General features: G+C 38.7%; 1 protein-coding gene across 4 annotated transcripts in view; it reads right to left on the minus strand.

The window, feature by feature from the left end:
• PRPF18 (pre-mRNA processing factor 18) overlaps positions 1-22,230 on the minus strand; it is a 56,422-nt gene that overhangs the window by 22,424 nt on the left and 11,768 nt on the right. For all 4 annotated transcript variants that reach the window (XM_089686131.1, XM_089686125.1, XM_089686120.1 and 1 more), the window contains 3 exons: positions 18,738-18,842; positions 4,710-4,823; positions 2,383-2,529 (listed from right to left, as the gene is read on the minus strand). In XM_089686131.1, coding sequence (XP_089542257.1) covers positions 2,383-2,529; positions 4,710-4,823; positions 18,738-18,842 — 366 coding nt within the window. The remainder of the gene's footprint in view (positions 1-2,382; positions 2,530-4,709; positions 4,824-18,737; positions 18,843-22,230) is intronic.

Here is a 22,230-nt window from a genome sequence, read left to right on the forward strand (position 1 = left end):
GAGATAACTGGTCCAGGTGTACAGATTTAGGGACAAATTGTCCTGACATATGAGAAACAGTTCATCCATTTAAGCTAAAAAGCTGATACATGGGAACAATTCTTGTGTGGTTGGTGGGTGGGAGTATTAGTAGAGCATTTGATCTGCTCTACATGATGGTCAGTACAATGGATAAAGATTTGCGCTGGGTGCAAAACGTAAGGTGCAAGCAGTGATATCAGCAATAGGAGTGTGCATTGCTGACCAGACTAGTTAAATCTAGGAACAGGACCACCAGATATGCAAGAAGGTGCAACGAACCTCTAGGACATCTCCAACAGTTGTTGAGTATCTTTTGGGAGATATGGTGGAGCAGTACAGGGGTAGAATGGGGCAAATGGAATCTGCAATCTGTTTCTTAAAAGTTAACATCAACAGATCCTTTAAGCATGTATTTATGTGTTCCCATTCATCATTGAGAATTGTTGGGCTACATCTGTACTAGAAATTCCATGTCTTCTACGGGTGGTGTGAAAGGTCTTTAAAGTTGAATTCTGGGGAAAGCAAAAATCCTGCCTTGCAGTGGGGCTGCGCCTACACTGTAGGGTTAAATGCTTGTTTATGCCTAGGGTACCAGAAAAAGCACTTTTCGTATCTAGTCCCCACTTCCACATTCTACCCCCATGCTGTAAGACCAACACCTACAATCTCCTTTTCCCTATGCTCCAGCTGTAGCATTCCCTCTGGTGTAATCAATTGCATGCAGACCCCATAGCCCTGCTTAGGATGTGAGGATGCTAAAAGGACAGTCCACAAGTCGGAGAGTAGGTAGAAATAGGAGAGTGCTGTCTGCTGGTGGAGTGGGTTATCAGGTAGATAAAACTGCTTTTTCCAGTACCTAGACATTTAACCCTTGCAGTGCAGGGGGACCCCCCTCTCAGAAAGGAATTTGTTTTCCCCAGAGATAGGCTTTAAAGTTGTTCTTATGGTTGGGTGGGTGACAGCGCTAGGGCAGAGGTAATGTTTCCTAATCCATGGTGCATATTTGATCTGAGGTTCAGAGAATAGTTGTTCTATATGGATCCAATCTTTATTGTGCTTGTGGTAGGTCATTTATTTTTAAAAATGGCTACCTGTCCAAACCAGCGGAATGCTTAGGTCCAGTTAAAGATGAGTGAGGACCTTGGGGTGAATAATGTCAGGTGGTTGTATTTCAACAGAAACATGAAGATTTTCACTTGCCTCTGGGAAAAGGCTGAGGGAATCAGAGGTTGCAGATTGAGGTTGTAGAACTGTTCATAGCAGGTCTTGAATTAGGAGGCTAAGCTTTCTGATGCAGAATGCATTTCTATTATTTTATATGGTTCACAGAACACTTTTCTGTTTAGTGGCTCTAGCCAGGCTTACAAATGTTATTTGTCCATCCTCGAGTATAAACTGGATTAGTGTTCAAAGACATAGTAATTGCCGACATAAAGCAGATGCAGTGACATTATGAAACCTATAGCATCTAGTACAAAGCAATAATTTATTAGCTAACTATTGCTAAGATAAGAGTAGACAAATTCAGTAACATTTTAGCAGAGTCAGGGCAAATGAGATCCTGTGGGGTTATCAAAAGGAATAATAAAAGGTTCTGCTTTTTTAAAAATAAAAATAACAAACATATCTTACTTACCTGCTCTGTGCAGTGTTTTGCACAGAGCAGCCCCGATCCTCTTCTTCTCGGGTTCCCTGTCGGCACTACTGACTTCTCTTCCTTGACCAGTGCCCCCAACAAGCGGCTTCCTATGGGGGCACTATTGCATGCTCACTCCTGATCCCTGCTCTATGCACCCATAAGACACAGTGCCGTGGCTTGGCTCCATCCCCGCTCTCTCCTCATAGGCGCAGTGGCTGTGACTGACAGAAGGGAGAGCCAATAGCTCCCACTGCTGTCTCAGCCAAAGAGGAGAGGGATTCCTGGGATAGCCAAGGCTCCCGTGCACACCTCTGGATTGAGAGGGTCCTCAGGTGAGTATTGGGGGGACTGTGGGTATTGAGCAGCACATAGATGGTCTTTTACCTTCATGCATAGTATGCATGAAGGTAAAAAAAAAAAAATCAGCCTTTACAATCACTTTAAGTAGCCAGAGATTGCATTTTTATCAATAGAAGTAATTCAGACTTTAGAAGCTCTAAACATGGCTGGCAATTATGTATTACTGCACACCACTGCTCTCTGTGCTTGGTCGGTAGATATAACAGAGCCCAACAACCAATAATTTTTTTTAAGAGGAATAAGCATCATGGCTCCCTATGATCATTACTTTTCAACACCAACTTTAAAGGAGGGGATGGATCAAATGTTGAGAATTAACATTATGTAAATGTATTGATTGCAATGCAGAGTATAATACACACCTCCAGCTCCTCAATTGTGGTATTTTCCTCATGGACTTTCAGGTCATTCTGTGTATCTTCTTCTGTCTGTTCTTGACCAGCTACAATCTCATTAAGATACTGCTGATCGATCTTATCCAGAGCAGCCTTTAAGTCATTTCGTAAGCCCTAGCACACAAGATCCACACAAGAGAAACAATTTAGGCACTGCTCAACAATAAACATTTAAATGAGTTTAGTGCTAAATACACTGAGTTGTCATATTTAGAAAACGGATGATAAAAAGTGAGAAAACAGCACCCTCTGGTGTTTATAGCATATATGTCAGTAGGTATAAATCACAGGCACCCAGAGGTGCTTCCATGTAACTATAGCAATTCCCACCCCAAAATATAGGGCATTTAACAGTAACAAGCCTGTCAGGCTGAGGTCAGATCTACTCCTTGTCACCTCATGAGCTTCTCCATTTAATAGGGAGACTGCTGATCATAGTCATGGACCAATTAAAAAAAAAAAATGTGTAAAGCACTATAAACTAAAGTCAGTGTCTGCATATACCATACAGCCCAGGTTTAATTGCTTCATTGCGTCAATTGTTCATGGATAAAATTAAGCTCACTTGAGTCTAGTAGTTGCCACCAAATAATAATTCTGAAATGCTCTGCCAGAACTGGCTAGAGCAAAAATGATTTTATAAGCAGATATACAGTGAAGGAAAGAAGTATTTGATCTCCTGCTGATTTATGAATGTTTGCCCATTCACAAAGAAATGATCAGTCTAAAATTCGAATGGTAGGCTATTCCCTATAGCCAGTGTTTGGGGACCAGATGAAATTGCTCCAGTGATGCACTTTTCCAAACAGAGGCGGATGTTCTTCTGTTCACCCATTGTCAGGTTAAAAAGGATGACACCACCAGGGCTATTACTAAATATTCTACATAGCACAAGCAAGTGAAGCGTATTATACAAAAAGTACTGGCACCGAGTTGCCAAACGTCAGCCACCTAACCTTAATGACTTGGAGAGGATCTACCAAGAGGAGTGGGCCAAAATCCCTCCTGAGATGTGTGCAAACCTGGTGGCCAACTACAGGAAACGCCTGACTTCTGCGATTGCCAACAAAGGATTTGCCACCAAGTACTAAGTCATGTTTTGTGAAGGGGATCAAATACTTATTTCCCTCATGAACATGCAAATCAGTGCATAATTTGTTAGACATGCATTTCTCTTGAATTTTTTGTTGTTATTCTGACTCTCAGTGTTACAATACACCTATCATTCGATTTTTAGACTGATCATTTCTTTGTAAGTGGGCAAATATTCAAAATCAGCAGGGGATCAAATACTTATTTCCTACACTGTATGCCCTCCAGAATTCCAAAAATACACTACCTGCATAATATTAACAGAACATTTCTAATGCTTATGACAAATGCTGCGTCTATGGTCCTGTCTGAGAGACTGACAAGATGCAGCTACTCATCTAGCATTACAAAACCACAAAGATCACCTTCATACCATGTTGTTGAAAAATAATTTATACTTTGATCCAATTTTTTCTACAGCTATAGAAATGTGAGCAGCTCCAGCTTCCCCAGTGTTGGTTCTTACCATTTAACATGCCTTTCATTACTATACTTTGATTGAAGAGGGTTTCCACTTTTAAATAACATTAGTCTTTAAAGGAAACCTGTAGTAAGAGAATGTTGAGGCTGGCATCCTTCACCACTCTTTCTGAAAATGCCAGCTGTGATGTTGTTCCAATAGCTCAATTACTTTTTAGGGCTTCAACATGGTATATGCTGGCTGATCGGGAGATCCAGATAAGGTCAGTAATTCAAAGCACTGAACACAGAGACAGCCAGACAACTAGTATTGATAAAAGTAGGTTAGCATTGGCAGCTTCTGCATTTTTCTTGTCTACAGGTTACTTAAAATTCAAACATCTTTCTAAAAACTGACAATTTGGTGAAAGGAAAGAAAAAATGGGGAATTTGATTGGATATCCTTATTTTATGCTTCAGTCTTGCTAATACTATTAATTTAGCAATCGCCTTGACTTTATAGCAATCGCCTTGACTTTAAAGATCCACTTTCCAAAAGGTTTTAGTGCTCTTAAATTAAAATTTTTTTTAATTCGGAACATAATGTATATAACCAAAAGAGAAATGCATTAAAGTAATACATGAATGAACAAAAAATTAAAATAATACATAACAAAGAATGCTGTGCAAGTCAATAAAGGTGAATCAAATCAAAACATCATTAGTCCATATAACAATTTATTAATTCAATATTACTGGAAGTGCTGGCATGAAAAATTATATACAAAAAAACGAAACAGTACCTTGTTCACTTCTGGAGCGAGAATTTCAATCTTCCTCAAGCGCTGGAAGGTATCATAATCAGTTTCCCCAAAAAGTCGAATAGGTTCACCTCTTTCTCGTAGCCTTCGTATCACCTAGAATGGGAAAACATATACTATTTTGAGGGAACTCCACTTATAAAATCCTGACAATAACTAGACACGAAATCTGAAGGAACGCACAACACTGACTTTTATCCCTTTGAATAATATGTTATGCTTACATTTTCCCTTGCCATATCAAAAGGTTTGATTTTTTTTAAATTCTGTTTTTGGATTTTTTTTCAAAGTACTTCAAGACACAGGTTCACCAACCTGAGAAAATATTGATCAGCACATAGAAGAATGATGAGAAGGTACAAATAACAAAAGATTTAAAAGTCAGCAGGCAAGAAAGCTGACAGATAAATCTATAGTAATACACTTTTATTTACTGCACAAAAGCCCTATGTTATAGACTGTAATTCCCAAAACAAAAGACAAACCTAGCCCTGAGAACAGTTTATGGCTATCTTCAAAAGGGTTCACAATCTTTATTTCCAACCAAACATTGTGGGGGCGGGGGGAAATCACTTTATCTGTAGATGTATCCTGCATTCAAAGAAAAACTACATCTGTATAATGAGAGTGAACTTGTACTTCACAATACACTTTTAAAAGAAAATGTCATGACACACTTGTATTATCTTTATCAGTCAGATAAGCGTCTTCTGTGCCCCTCTTACTATCACATGGGAGCACCCCTGCAGGGAAAAGAAACACTATTAATGTTCAGAAACCTGTACTGTATTGAAGTGTGTTTTAAAAAGTTGTTCATGCAGGTTTTTGGACACAATGATGTGCGCTAAAGGCCCACTAAAATGAATGGACAAAAATGTAAAAAGTACAATAAATTGCATAACATCGTTGCATCGATGTGATAAAGTGACCCTGTCAGCACAAGATCAGTACTGCATAAGGAGACTGCATACATTTGCCTGTCCAGCTGCCAATTTCTCGAAAAGCCGCCACTTGACTGACCACCATCCTCTGCATATGTTCACACACTTCCAAATGTGTGAATAACATATATTTGAATCACTCACTGTGGCTTTTCACACCAGCTCATACATCACTACAAGAAATACAAACTGTCAGTATCAACCTCAGCAGGGAGAGTAGGTATGCAATCCATTCAACAAGGCAAACACTTGCATAGCAGTAAGCAGTTAAGTAGCATCTATTCAGGAAAGGGGCTGTTAAAAAGAATAGTAAAAGTATATCTAGCTTTCTTTTTGCAGGTATGTTTTACATACAAGTGGCCCTTTGCTGCCAGGTAACTTTAAAGGTTTTGTAAAGGCTCAAGGTACAAAGCTTTCTGTGTGCAGCAGCCCCCTAAAACTTACCCGAGTCCCATCTCAATCTAACAATGTGCATGACAGCATCGGCTCTACTGGATCTCTGTCTTCTCAATGGCTTAGACAGCAGTGGTAGCCATTGGCTCTTGCTACTGTCAATCACAGCCAGTGAGCTAATGGAGAGAGAATAGGGGTGGGGCGAACCATGCTCCATGTGTGAATAGAGACACAGAGCAGCAGCTTGGGAAGGAGCCTACTCTGATGCCCCCCAGCATGTCGCTTGCTACGGGGGCACTAGGCAGGAGGGAGGTGCCTGGAGCACTGGCGGGGAACTCTAAAAAAGGAGAATCGTTGCTGCTCTGTGCAAAACCATTGCACATAGCAGGTAAGTATAACAGGTTTAAAAAAAAAAAGCAAACAAAAAAACCTTTAATATCACTTTAAGCTGCTCTAGCCAATAGCCAAAAAGCCAATTTTGCTAGGTAGTAATGATATACAGAAGTGAGACAAGTAGGAAATACATATAACAATAAATAAAACAAAAATATACACTTTATTGCCAAAAGTATTGGGACACCCCTCCAAATCATTGGATTCAGGTGTTCCAATTACCTCCATGGCCGCAGGTGTATAAAATTAAGCACCTGGGCATGCAGACTGATTCTGCAAACATTTGTGAAAGAATGGGTCGCTCTCAAGAGCTCAGTGAATTCAAAGTGTGATACTGTGCAATATGTCCATCAGTGAAATTTCCTTGCTACTAAATATTCTATGGTCAACTGTCAGTGGTATTATAACTAACTGGAAGCAACTGGGAACAGCAACTCAGCCATGAAGTGGTAGGCCACGTAAAATGACAGAGCAGGGCCAGCGCATGCTGAAGTGCACATTGCACAGAAGTCACCAACTGTCTGCAAAGTCAATAGCTAAAGATCTCCAAACTCCGTGTGGCATTCAGATTAGCACAACAGTACATAGAGTTTCCCATGGCCGACTGCCGCATCCAAGCCTTACATCACCAAGTGCAATGCAAAGCGTCGGATGCAGTGGTGTAAAGCACGCCGCCACTGGACTCTAAAGCAGTGGAGATGTGTTCTCTGAAGTGCCAAATCATGCTTCTCTGTCTGGCAATCCAATGGATGTGACTGGGTTTGGTGGTTGCCAGGTGAATGGTTCTTGCCTGACTGCATTGTGCCAAGTGTAAAGTTTGGTGGAGGGGGGGATTATGGTGTGGGGTTGGTTTTCAGGGGTTGGGCTTGACCCCTAAGTTCCAGTGAAGGGAACTCTTAAGGCGTCAGCATACCAATACATTTTGGACAACTTCATGCTCCCAACTTTGTGGGAACAGTTAGAAGATGGCCCCTTCCTGAACGCGCACCAGTGTACAAAGCAAGGTCCATAAATATGGATGATCGAGTATGGAGTAGAGGAACATAACTGGCCTGCACAGAGTCCTGATGTCAACCAGATAGAATACCTTTGGGATGAATTAGAGCAGAGACTGTGAGACAGGCCTTCTTGTCCAACATCAGTAACTGACCTTACAAATGCGCTTCTGGAAGAATGGTCAAACATTTCCATAGACAAACTCCTAAACCTTGTGGACAGCCTTCCAAGGAGAGTTGAAGAGGTTATAGCTGCCAAGGGTGGGCCAACTCAATATTGAACCCTATGGACTAAGACTGGGATGCCATTAAAGTTCATGTATGTGTAAAGGCAGGAGTCCCAATACATTTGGCAATATAATGTATACAATGTTTTCCATTATCTATTCATTTTTCTAGCAAATTTTTGTCCACCATCTACTTTGAGAGCCCACCATTAAAGGGAGGTATTGTTCAGTATGCAATGTGCATATAACGGAAATAAGGGGGCTAAGAATGCCAATCATGGGAAAGTTTATAGAATTCACAGGAAGTAGTAGGTAGGTGTTACTATTTTACAATCTATAACCCACAGGCTGTGGGCTAAACTAGAATAAAAAAATAACAAAATTATCATATTTCTTGTACCATGTTCCCTTTGCATGACATTTAACTACTAATAAGCGCAGAATGTTATTAATGTGAATTACCATGATCCTTTTTCTTCACTCTGACTATGGAAATGTGGCTTTTGCTGAACCAAGCCACCACAAAAAGAAAACCAACATCACGCAGGGCCAGCTGTGCATTCAGGCACATTAAAGATTATTTGTCAAGAATAACAATGAGAGCTGAAATGCAACCAAGACCAATAACTGAAGATTTACCTACATATTTCACAATATGCCAGTCCATAGTAACAAGGCAAATAAGCAAAAAATCCAACCTTGTCTTCACATACACAATACGTACAGCTTATGTCTACAGATCGTCTCGGCAAATTCTCTCAAAGTGCATGTCAAGGCAAAATAATTATGAAAAAAAAAAACAACCAAACATATTTAGTACGTCTCTGGAATACATGCACATTTTCCCATGTTTTCTCCTTTTACACATGCAGTACTAAAAAATCACCGTCGACAACACCCAAATTCTATTTCTCTATTTAGCTCACCCCTCTAGTCTCTTAATGCATCTAGCTTACAAATTGAAAGTTTGGATGTCACACCACTTATTCAACCTTTCTAAAACTGAGCTCATTATTTTTCCTCCCTCTTATCCTATGTCCCCTACCCTAACTTTTCCATCCAGATCAATAGCACATCTATCAGCCGGTAGCCAGGGTGCTAGGGGTAAATCCGAGCTCTAACACTTATTCTCAACCTAACACAGGCCAAATCTAGCTGCCTTGACTGCCGTAACATTTTAAAAACTCGCCTGTTCTTCACCAATGAAACAACCAAGCTACTAATTTACTCCCTTATTATCTCTTGCCTCAACTACTGCAACTCCCTTCTTGCTGGCCTATCTCTACACAGACTCTTACCTCTTTAATCATGAAAGCTGTGGCCAGGATCATCCATCTTATTGCTCAGTATCTACCACTCCTCTCTGCCAATTCCTCCACTAGGTTCAGCTCTCTCAACTAATAATATTCATAATACAACATGCAAAGCCATTCACTATACCTACTGCTACATCACCAATCTCATCTGAAAATATAGTTCAAACTGTCTTCCTGGGAAGGTTCACTACTGTTCCAAGTTTTCCCCTATTTGCAGATAATGACTCTCCCCGTGGCTTGCTGCAGTCTCAAAGCCTTAGAAATGGCTTTGTAACCCTTTCCATACTGATATATGTCAATTACTTTCTCATCTGTTCTTGAATTTCTTTAGACCATGGCCAGATATGTTGCTTTTTTAGATCTGTTAGCGTGCTTCACTTTTTTCAGAAAACTTCTATTTAAGTGATTTCTTGATTCAACAGGTCCTGCAGTAATCAGCCCTGTGCATGACAACTGAAATTTAACTCCACTTTCTCAAAAAATTAGGTTAATTACAGTTCATTTATGATCTGGGAAAAGGGGGGGGGGTTATGTTTTCATGCAGGGCCAGGCAGGTTTGGACAGCTTTTTCCTTTAATAAATGAAATCATCATTTAAAAGCTGCATCTTGTATTTACTTGGGTTATCTTTGAGTAACATTAAAATTTGTTTGGTGAACTGCATCATTTTAAGTGTGATATAACAGAAAAAAAAAATCAGAAAGAGGGCAAATACTTTCACAGCACTGTAAACACTGCATATTTATGTGGAACATTCAATGTTATCCTAGGTTTAAAACCATTGCTATATGCTTGTATCACATACATTTTAAATTTTTAAATAAGTTTTATTGCACAATTTTTGGGTACACCCCAATTACAAAAAAGTTGGAGTAAAAGCTACATAAAAACAGAATGCATTGATTTGCAAATCATATAAACCCATATTTTTTCTCAACAGATATAGTATACATATCAAATGTTTAAACTGAGGAAATGTATCATTTTACAAAAAAAATAAGGTAATTTTAAAAGTGACGGCAGCAACATGTCTCAATAATGTTGGGAAAGAGACATGTTTACCACGATGTAGCATCCCCTCTTCTTTTTAAGACCACTCTGGAAAACATCTGGAAACTGAGACCAGTTGCTGGAGTTTCGGGAGATGAATGGTATCCTATTCTTGCCAGATATAGCACTAAAATTCTTAAGGAAAAAAGTGCCACATCCCTATAGAAATGTCAACATACAAGAATATTATGGAATGGGACTTTTGGGGCACAACATATTTTGTATTGTAATAAACATTACAATATTAGTTTTCTTACAAAAAATATCATGACTACATTACAAAATATTACAACACCAGAATACAAAATCATTTTAATAATACAGTGCATCGTGTCCAAAGACGATGGGTCTTTGTGGCCCTACGCTTTTTTTGGACTAAGTCCACTTCTTCAGGAACAATCAATACGTTTATGCACAAAACATTCCTATTAAGTACAATAATTCCCTTTCAGTAGTCGGCAAACAAAAAAAAACTTCTCAAAATGGTCCAAAAAAGAGAACATCAAGTATGCCCTGGAGACAACATCCTCATAGTCCTGAATAAAAGAAGGACTGCCACTATAATGTGTGGGTATCCTCACATAGAAACAAGGGATCCAGTGGCTTTTATCTCAGGTAATAATTCTTACCTCCAAAGGTCTCTAGCACACAGCATAGAATAAGACCTGCACCATCCAGGCCAATATAATCCATAACCAGATTTCCAAATATTATTATACACAAACTTCTAGGAGGCCATACTCCTTGTATGCTTGGTATGTGTACTTCAAACAAAGTTGCAGCATAACTGCCATAATGCACCAGAGGAGAAGGAAAACGCATTAAGCTACAATGAACTATTGTCTTGGGATATGATGCGCCGTGCTGTTAAAATGATTTCGTATTCTGTTGCTGTAATGTTTTATATGTAATAATGCTATTTTTTGTACCAAAACTAATATTTTAATGATTGTTTATTGCAATTAAAAAAGTGTTTTCATGTAAAATGTTGTGCCTAAAAAAAGTCCCATTCCACAATATTCTTGTATTTTGACTTGCCTGATACAGAATTCTAACAGCTCAACAGTCCTGGGTCTTTGTCATATTTTTCATTTCAGCATTGGCCAAATATTTTCACCAGGTAAAAGGTCTGGATTGCAGGCAGGCCATTTAAGCACCCAAACTCTTCCACTAGTAAGCTATGCGGTTTAACATTGTCCTGAAGAAATATGCAAAGTCTTCCATGAAGAAGACATTGGATGGGAACATACATTGCTCTAAAACTCGGATATAAAACTTTCAGCATTGATGGCGCCTTTCCAGATGTGCAAGCTGCCCATTCCATATGCACTAATGCACCCCAATACCATCAGAGATGCAGGCTCCTGAACTGAGGACCAACAACAAGTTGGATGGCCCCCCTCTCCTCTTTAGTCCAGAGGACAAGGCACCTATGGTTGTAAAAAAAGAATGATAAATTGCAATTTGTCTAACCACAGAATAAAAATGTTCAGTGAAAATTATTTTAATGTTAGTCATTGATAATTGTGTGAGTGGCACTAAAAAAGTACCAGTAATGTTGCTTTTTTTATTTGGTACACAAGGATATTAATGTCTGGTTACATTAAATACAAGTAAAACATTACATTTTTAACATCCTTTCACCTATGTAACCTTCCACAGAAAGCAAGATGTATTTAGGTTAGCAGACTTTAGCCTCTTGACTAGCACTGATTTTAGTCGTGAACTGGGTACATTAACAATTAAATAAACACTAGCTGTGTAAGCCTGGAACTCTTATTTCAACAATATATTTTAAACCTATCATTACTATAGGAAATAAAAATCACAGAAGTACTGGCAGCAAAGTGATTATATGAGGCCAAGTCCAAATAAAGCTCTCATGGGTGACTTGTAAAAACCAGTAGAGTGCTATTATATACTGCTTAAATTGAACTGTAAAGTCTGTAATGAATTTGGATACCTACCCATTAAAAATGTATTCATTTTACTATTTTAGATGGAAAGGCCAATCAGTCCAACAGTTTAATATTTCACTCAATGTAACTGCCTTTAACACTGTGTTCAGCCCATATAAAGCTGTAAGAAATGGGCAAGTGACCTTGAAATGTTCAGATTCTGGTAGATGTTATGATGCTACACAGACTGATGCTCTGGTTTTGGGAAACGCTGAATCGTATTATAAGCGGAGGAGTTTTCTTCCTATGTCTTGGTAAATTCAACCAGATGACAAAGTAACCACACTGTTATTGTTGGCGCGCTTTCTCGCTCCAGAGCAGAACCACAATCAACATACATGCAGAAATTGGTTTGCATATGCCAAGCTTAATCCCTTAAGGCAACATTGTGGATATGAATATTCTTATAAAATGTTCAAAAGGTAAAACTTCAAAATATCAGGAATCTTTGCAAGTGGCCAAAAGTATATATTCCATGCCCTATTTATTTTCACCCACCCTAATTATACTGTTTAGATGCAGGTGGTTTAAAAGACAACGCCAACTAAATAAGACTGCTGAAGAGAGAAAGATATAGACATCTAACTATAAGGAGACTACTACACTAGACAGGTTTTTATTTTTAAGACCCAAATATCACTATTCATGGAAGACAACTGGAGAATAAAAACTTCTCCAAAAACTGAAATGTCTCATTATACAGTGCTGCTTTATTTATACTGGCAAATGCTCAGGAAATGACAAATTAATAAAAATGGAAGAAAACACACTAACAAGGCATCTTGTATGGTGTTTAAGTACAGTCTAAAGGCAAAATTAACTCAGCCAAAATAAAACTCAAATAACAAATATACAACAATGTGCACTGTTGTCACACCGATACTTCCCACAAAAGATGACAGCTGCAGCTCCCTTCCACCTTTCCCTGTTGCAATACGGCTATGTATTATTTCCTGATCTGCTTGTGACTATTCAGAGCTAAAATCAGTATTTTTCATGTCAGCCTTGATTCTTAAAATCCCAACAGACAGGTTCTCCAGCAATAAATCAGAAAATCCACACCCTCATAATACTCAAATACTTTCATACTTCCAGGTGATATGAAATTAATGGACAGGTGTCTGCCTGAAGCCAAAATAAGTTTTGTAGAGTACTGCATGTGGTCTGGGGATGTTTAGGATTATAAAACAAAAGGTTGAAACTGCTGTATTGTGTAGATAAGTGAGCGCAGAAGCCAATAAAGTTAAAGCAGAACTCAGGGCAGAAATTATTTTGTCTTTTATTTAAGGATAGTGATCACATGAAGCCATTTTATTATCAAATAGTTTGCATGGCCCCTTTTTTTAAATCATAATGATAGCAGAAATCACCCAAATGGCCCTAATCAAAAGTTTGCATGACCTGGAATGTTTGGCCTTGGTACAGGCACACAAGGTGACACACACACACAGGTTAAAATAGAAATTAAAGGTTAATTTTAAATTGCAATTAGTATATGTGTATGAATAGTCAAAGAGTTTGTTAGCTCTCACTTGGAAGCACTGAGAAGGCTAGATACTGAGCCATGAGGGGCAGAAAAGACCTGTGTAAAAAGGTAATGGAACTTTATAAAGATGGAAAAGGATATAAAATTATATCCAAAGCCTTGAATATGCCAGTCAGTACTGTTTAAATCACTTATTAAGAAGTGGAAAATTCCAGGATCTCTTGATACCAAGCCAAGGTCAGGTAAACCAAGAAAGATTGCAGCGACAACTGCCAGAAGAATTGTTCGGGATAGAAACAAAAACCCACAGGTAACCTCAGGAGAAATATGGGCTACTCTGGAACAAGATGGTGTGGTTGCTACAAGGAACACAACACGATGATATCTGAACAAAAATAAGCTACATGGTCGAGTTGCCAGAAAGAAACCTTTACTGCACCAATGCCACAAAAAAGCCCAGTTACAATATACTTGACAACACCTTGACTTGCTTCACAGCTTCTGGTACACTGTAATCTGTAGTGCAGAGTCCAAAATAGAGCTTTATGGTCACAACTATAAGGGCTAAGTTTGGAAAGGGGTCAAGAAGGCTTATAGCAGCAAGAATACCATTCCCAATGTGAAACATGGTGGTGGCACACTGATATTTGTTTGAAATGTGTAAGCTGTAAAGGCATGGGGATCTTGTGAAAATGAATGGCAAAATGAAAGAGGCATGTTATCAGAAAACACTGGCAGAAAATTGCATTCTTCTGCACAAAAATCTGAGCATGGGGTGTTCTTGGACTTTCCAGCATGATAATGACTCTAAGCACAAGGCCAAGTTGACCCTCCAGTGGTTACAGCAAGAAAAGTTGAAGATTCTGGAGGGACATCACAGTCTTATGACCATGAATATCATCAAGCCACTCTGGAGAGATCTCAAACATGCAGTTCATACAAGAGAACCAAAGACTTGGAGGCATTTTGCCAAGATGAATGGGAAGTTATATCACCTGCATGAATTCGGGGCCTCATAGGCACCTATTACAAAAGACTGCATGCTGTCATTGATGCCATGTTTTATGATTGTGCAATTCTGTTATGACCTACAGGACTCCCATAAGAAATAAATGTGTTTTATCCTCTCACTCATATTTTCTTTAAAAATGGTACATACTGTATATTACCAATTCTCTAAAAGGTATGCAAACCTTTGAGCACAAATATATATATGTGCGTCCATACTTTTAAATAACTTTTGTAGTTATAATGCACAGGGCAAGTCAGAAATCCAGCCTGGTTTGTGCTGTGATGAGCCCTCTCCTCCCCTTACATACTGTTCATAAGATCGATGGCCGTTGTGTCCTCTATCACCTTGGCCACTGGTCTTGTACATTCCCTTCTGTAGTCCTCAGTAAGTGAGCAGTGATGCGATTACATCACTGCTCGCTGCAGTGGGTGGATTGAAGAGTATCAGACTCCCAGTCTGATTTGCCCACTGTGCAGCATAGATTGACAGGCCAGGAGTCTGAACCATCTCATTTACACCCACAGCCCCACCCATGTAGACTGTAGTTATTAGTAATGTGAGCAGTGATGTGAATGGGTAGCACTGTGGGTGGGACTGTGGGCATGAATGAGATGGATCAGACACCTTGTCTGTCAATTTATGTTGCACAGTGGGATGATCAGACCAGGAGTCTGAGATGTGAATACATTGCTGCAGTGGGCGGATCCCAGAGTCTCAGATTTCCAGTCTGATCCACTTACTGTGCAGCGAGGAGTCTGATCCATTCCATTCCCACAGTCCTACCCATTCAGACTCCAAATCTCAAGGCATGATGATATTTGTAGTCCTAAGAGGCAATAACAAGCAATAACAGGAAGTGATATCACCGCATCAAAATATACCTCCTGCAAGAGCCCAGTAATAAAGATTCTGTGAAAAGAGAGGACATCAGAGCTTTTTAAAGACGTGTTTTTCATACAAAGTGTGCAGTTTTATTCAAAATCACATTAGTCGGGTTGCTTATGTAATTACACAGGACTAATCTGCAGATTTTATCACCATCCCAAAAGTTCTTCTTTAAGGCAGTTTGTGATGTAGTTATAATCTGCAAATGTAAATAACAAGAGTCCAGAGGATGTCATGCACCTCCTTGGACTTAACTTATAGTGTGCCTTCACTTTTTACAAAGTGGCTGAATTCCTGCAGTTCAGCTAGAAAGAAAAAAAAAATACTCCAATAGTGTGATACAATTTTTTACTATTTTGTAAAAACTATATTAAAAGCCCAGAAACAAATATAAATGCTGTATCCCCAAATGAAGAAGCAGCATGTATTGTCAGTGCATGTAGCTCTATCCAGCGCATTTCGTCCAAGAGGACCTGATCAGGGGCTAACACTGCACAGGGAGTTTACATCTTTATCATCCAGTGGAGTTGGTGTGCCTACCATGTTTTTAGTGTTGCTATCATGTTTATTTTAATATCTTTTGAGTCAAGTAAAAATATACAATAATGTACATTATTTCAAATCTACCACTTAATGACGAAAAAAATGTTCAGATGCATTTTACATGTGTCACTATTTATAAGGGAGGTACGGCTTGTTGGAAATGCTACCAAAGATACAGCAAGCAGCATGATAAAACACAAACTTGTGAATGTAGCCTTACTGAGATGCTGTAAATAGATTAAAAATCAAAATATCAGATCTCACTAAAAAGCTGAATGAAACAAATGAGGTACACATCAGATCTGTCTCTGTAAGTAAATACTGTATGTGCCTATATAGATTTTCAGTTAACAAGAAATAGTTATCAAATAGGCAGACAGGGCTGGGCTTTCTTAATAGCAAGCCAAGCTAATTAAATGTCAGCAAATTTAGCTGTTGAGCCAGCTGCATCAGGGAAACAACGTGCTCTCATCTGTTGCAATCAGTGTACTAACAAAACATCTGACACACACACACACACACACACATACACACACACTTGGTTGTGTGTCTTACACAATCTCTAACTTACTAGAAAACATTCTTTGAAGATTCTGGTGGTCTTTCAAACATAATCAGAAAAACGGTTTTCAGAATTATGATTGTTAAGGCTCTGTCTGATATCATTAGCCTATCTCTATGAGTTAATGTGACAAATTACTCAAAAATAATTTATCTACAGAACTAAATGCTATCTTAATTGCAGTACAGCCACATTTTTATTTATTTTTTTATTTGAAATAGAGCAAGGGAGAGTGAGTTTACGTGTTTGTCCAAGTGTGGATGTTTTCGGATCCCATCGGGGTTTTAGACATGGTGATACAGATCTCCTGTCCATTTTCTAAAACTTAATTATAGTTGAGAAAGGTTACAATGTATTTCTGGTTTTCATTGAGGGCTCTCTCCCTATTGGAGTGTATTTCCTTTAACTCCTGTCTCTGTGAATGTGATCAGTGTTGCATGAGAGCTTTCCATTTGGGAAATAAACAGCAGTAAAAGCTCTATTTTATTATAATGAGGAAATTTAGAAACTAAGGTTTTCTTTGTGTCAGTGTTCTTCGTCTCAGTTTTCAGTGTGTGTTCCTACTGGGAAAAGTCAATGTCTAACCCATCCTTACTGGATTGGTATGCGCATACATCCATTCCAGCTTTAGGAATACAGTCAGGGAGATTTTCTTGCTTGCCTTACACTGTGTGCACAATTATTAGGCAAGTGAGTATTTTGAACAAATCATTATTTTTATGCATATTTTCCACCTCCAAACTGTATAAACTTGATGGCTCATTGGATATAAGCATATCAGGTGATGCGTATTTGTGTAATGAGGGAGGATGCAGCACTCTTGAAATTTCAAAGATATTGGGGCGTGATCACAGAACCATCAAACGTTTTGCTGCAAAATGGTCAACAGGGTCACAAGAAACATGTTTAGAAAAAAAGGCGCAAATTAACTGCCAACGATATGAGAAGAATCAAACATGAAGCTACCAGGAACCCATTATCCTCCAATGCTGTCATATTCCAGAACTGCAACATTCCTGGAGTGCCCAGAAGTACAAGGTGTTCAGTGCTCAGAGACACGGCCAAGGTAAAGAAGGCTGAAACCCGACCACCACTGAACAAGACACATAAGTTGAAACATCAAGACTGGGCCAAGAAATATCTAAAGACAGATTTTTCAAAGGTTTTATGGCCTGATGAGATGAGAGTGACTTTTGACCAGATGGATGGGCCCATGGCTGGAGCAGTGATGGGCACAGAGCTCCACTTCAACACAGATGCCAACAAGGTGGAGGTGGGGTACTGGTATGGACTGGTATTATGAAAGATGAGCTAGTTGGACCTTTTCAAGTTGAAGATGGACTCAAAATCAACTCCCAAACATACTGCCAGTTTTTAGAAGACAATTTCTTCAAGCAGTGGTACAGGAAAAAGTCTGCATCTTTCAAGAAGACTGTGATATTTATGCAGGACAATGCTCCATCGCATGCATCGAAGTACTCCACTGCATGGCTAGCCAGTAAAGGCCTTAAAGATGAAAGAATAATGACATGCCCCCTTCCTCACCAGACTTAAACCCTATTGAAAACTTGTGGGCCCTTCTTAAACTGAAGACTTACGGTGAAAGAAAAAAGTACACCGCTCTGAACAGTGTCAGGGAGGCTATGGTTGCTGCCGCACAAAAAGTTGATAGTCAACAGATTAAGAAGCTAAGACTCAACGAATGGAAGGGCTATGAATGTTATTGATAAGAAGGGTGGCTATATTGGTCACTGATTTTTTTTAAATATGTTTAGTTGTAACTTTTGAGTTGCTTGTGTAATATTCTCACTTAAACAGATGAAAATAAACAAGTGATATGGGAACCTTTTTGTTTTTTTATTTAGTTGCATAATAATTGTGCACACCAATAGTTGCCCAATAATTGTGCAGACATAGAAATTCTCCTAAGAAAGCCAAAACTTCACTTTTAAATACTTAAATATTCAGGCTTGAGGTTAACATCTTGGATTGACCGAGAGCACTGTAGTTGTTCAATGATGAGATTAATCCTCAAAAATACAACTTGCCTAATAACTGTGCGCAGAGTGTAGTGAAACTACACCAGATCAAAGTTCCTGCCCTTCTAATAAGTATGGGATAACAGTTTGTGATATAGTTCAAACGCTGATAATGTGGAAAAAAAACCTGTCATGGTAATATTCATCTGAAAAAGACATAGGGGAAATACAACATTGGAAAAAAAAGCAATAGAACAATTTCGGTACTCACCTCCTGCCTTGACAGTGTCATAGGCAACTTCTCTTCTGCCAGCTCTAGCTCCAATACAGGATTGCTTGATGAGGAAGGCTGCTCTTCCTCTTCTTGGTTTTGTAGCTAGTTGTTCAAAAAAGGAATATATAAGTATGCAATAGAAATTTAGTGTTGTAAATTAAGTACAAATTCCACAAAATGTTTGCTCTAATATGCATATGATGTATGGCTAATCAAGTATAACCCTCCTCCCAAGAACTGGTGCTTCGTGTATACTGTATATTTTACTTGAAAAAGACTTATAAAATAATATAGATTCACCAGCTGCATCACTTCACCCTTTGCTGACTGTTCCCATCATTCTCCTTTCCCTTTTTCCATATGCATATGATTTGCAGGTTATGTAAGCAGGGCTGGAATTAGACAGTCAAATATCCTTGCTTCTACACACCATCTAACAGTGTATAAGGGTCTTACAAGTAATATTATGGCACCCAGTAAAGATGGTAAGAAACCAACTAGGCAGAAGATAGATACTACAACTAGTAAAGCGGTCCGTTGCACTGCAATTACTTATATTCACAAAAGAACACTACTTTTTTCACTTATTTTCTTTTTTAAAAGATATGACAAACTGCACAAAATTCAAAAATAAAATACAATTGCCTGATTAAATCTGGTTTAAAAACCACTTGCCCTCCAGAGAATTTACCCCCCTTCCTGACCAGGCTGTTTTTTGCGATACGGCACTGCGCTATTTTAACTGACAATCAGACGGTCATGCAACACTGTACATAAATTAAATGTATGTAATTTCTTTTCCCACAAATAGAGCTTTCTTTCAGTGGTATTTGATCACCTCTGCATTTTTATATTTTTAAGCTATAAAAAAAAAAACCCTACAACTTTGAAAAAAAAAAATATTTTTGAATTTTTGCTATAAAACATATCCAATAAAAAAATTTTGAAATAAAATTTCTTCATAAATTTAGGCCAAAATGTATTCTGCTAAATGTCTTCACTAAATAAAATCCCAATAGGTGTATAGTAATTGGTTTACGTGAAAGTTATAGTGTTTACAAATGGCAGCATATATCCTGGAATTTTATTTATACTAGTAATCGCAGTGATCAGCGACTTATAGCGGGACTGCAGTGGGCATTCTGACACTGGGTGGGAACTGACTGTCACTGACATCCCCAGTGACACTAATACAGTGATCAGTGCTAAGAAAAAGCACTGACACTGTACTAATGACACTGGGCATAAAGGGGTTAACATCTAAGGCGATCAAAGAGTTAAAAGTGTGCTGTATGTTTTACATTGTGTACTGCTTTCACTTTGGAGACATGCTGTTTTGTATCTTTCTGTTGTGCAGAAAGTGCTTCCTGATGTTTACACACAGGTCTCTCCCATCAGCTTTGCTGACGATCACCCGAGTTCTGGCCAGGAATCGCCAGCTGCGACCCGGTGACTGACATCCCTACTAGGCGTGGGTAGGGCGGTGCGCAAGCCCCCTACCTGGAAATGCAAATCACATATTTTACACACACACACACACACACACACACACGATTTTGCACAGCCATGCCACCCTGTAGCAGTATCTCTGCTATAGGGTGGCAAGCAATGACAGAACACTAAAAAACAGTGTGCCTTGTATTATCCTATTTAAATTTTCTGCAAGAAAATATTCATAACAAAAATGTTACATATGCTGTCGAATAAGGAAATTTTCACTTTTTTTTGTTTTGTTTTTTTACATACTTTTTAAGTTAACTTTATAGCTTACAATGAAAAGTATACATACACTCACCAGACACTTTATTAGGTACACCTTTCAAGTGCCAAGAAAATATCTGCCACCACACCATTACACCACTACCAGCCTGAACCGTTGATACAAGGCAGGATGGATCCATGCTTTCATGTTGTTTTTACACCAAATTTTGACCCTACCATCTGGATGTCGCAGCAACCTATCTGACCATTCTCCTCCGACATCCAGGCATTTTCGTCCACACAACTGCCGCTCACTGGATATTTTTTCTTTAAACCCTGGAGACGGTTGTGCGTGAAAATCCCAGTAGATCAGCAGTTTTTTTAAATAGTCAGACCAGCCGTCTGGCACCAACAGCCATGCCACGTTCAAAGTCACTTAAATCTACTTTCTCCCACATTCTGATGCTCAGTTTGAACCTCAGCAAGTCGTCTTTACCACATCTAAATGCCTAAATGCACTGAATTGCTGCCATGCGGTTGGCTGATTAGCAATTTCTGTTACCTTGCAATTGAACAGGTGTACCTAATAAAAGTAGCCGGTGAGTGTAATTTAAACTGATGCAAATATACTGTATATATTTACCAATTAAGTTTCGTAAGTCAATCCATCATTTATGTACCTGTCCCACAACAGGTGGGAGGTTTGTTACATATGTTCTTATGTTTTAAATAAACTGGCTTTACAAAAAAGAATTTGTTGCGACCCCCAACAAAGTAAACTGGCATTGCCTGCATTACAATCAATTATCATATAGCATGTCCAAGAACACCAAAGCTAGAAAGTCAACACTTTATTCAGTTCTTTCCCTCTACTGCTTCACTAGCAAGAGTGATATAAGGGCAAGTCAATGTGTCAGATTATTAGCTGAGATATGCATTTATAAAACAGAATTCTGCATTCTTTACTACTTCTGGGGCGCTCTAGAAGATAACTGAACTCAACATGCATTACCATTCTTCTGCAAGTTAAACATTAATTCAAATACACTTTAACCTGCATTTATTTCATTAACACAAGTAAAATAATAATGAAATTGCACATTTAGTTCACTATTTTAGAAAAGCAGTGAGTGTGACTGATATAAATGTAAATTTGGTTGTATAGACCCTTCTTTTCCATTAAATAATACTAATCAGCCTTTATCAAACTGGCATATCCATTACTAGCTGCTCTTCATCAAATTTAAAGTAAAAAATGACAACTGAAAGAGTAAAGTCTGAATCCGACAGGCTCATAAGGAAACAGAGATCGCACTTTTTCCAGATCCTTTGATAAAGTAGGTTATTTCTTCTAAAGATGAGTACAAATTAAGCTGGACATAAGCCTGTATGATTCGGCACGGCATAACTGATATGAATGGTACTTAGTATAAAAATGTCTACAGTTCATGGCCTAAAGAACTAAAGGAAAAGCTGTATGCCTTGCCCTTTGCTACCATGCTACAACTTTCATGGTTCATCCCTGGAGACAGAACAGAGAAGAGATCCTAACTTCACAGAAAAACCATTATGGAAGGATTGCAAATTTAAAAGCATGCAATCATTTACTGTAAACATCACAGTGCATCAATGAGAACATTGCATTCAGTGCTATGATTAGAGCACCCCAAAGAACAGATGGCTTGTTACCCATATCATAGATTACTACAATAATGATTCTGGTGCAAGAAAAGGGAAAAGAAGATTGCTTGCAAAGGCCATCACAGACAGTTCTATCAGACATGTTCAA

This window comes from Staurois parvus, unplaced genomic scaffold (genome assembly GCF_062004578.1).
Source record: "Staurois parvus isolate SC_StPar_1 unplaced genomic scaffold, SC_StPar_1.0 ptg000019l, whole genome shotgun sequence".
Classification (NCBI taxonomy): Eukaryota; Metazoa; Chordata; class Amphibia; order Anura; family Ranidae; genus Staurois; species Staurois parvus.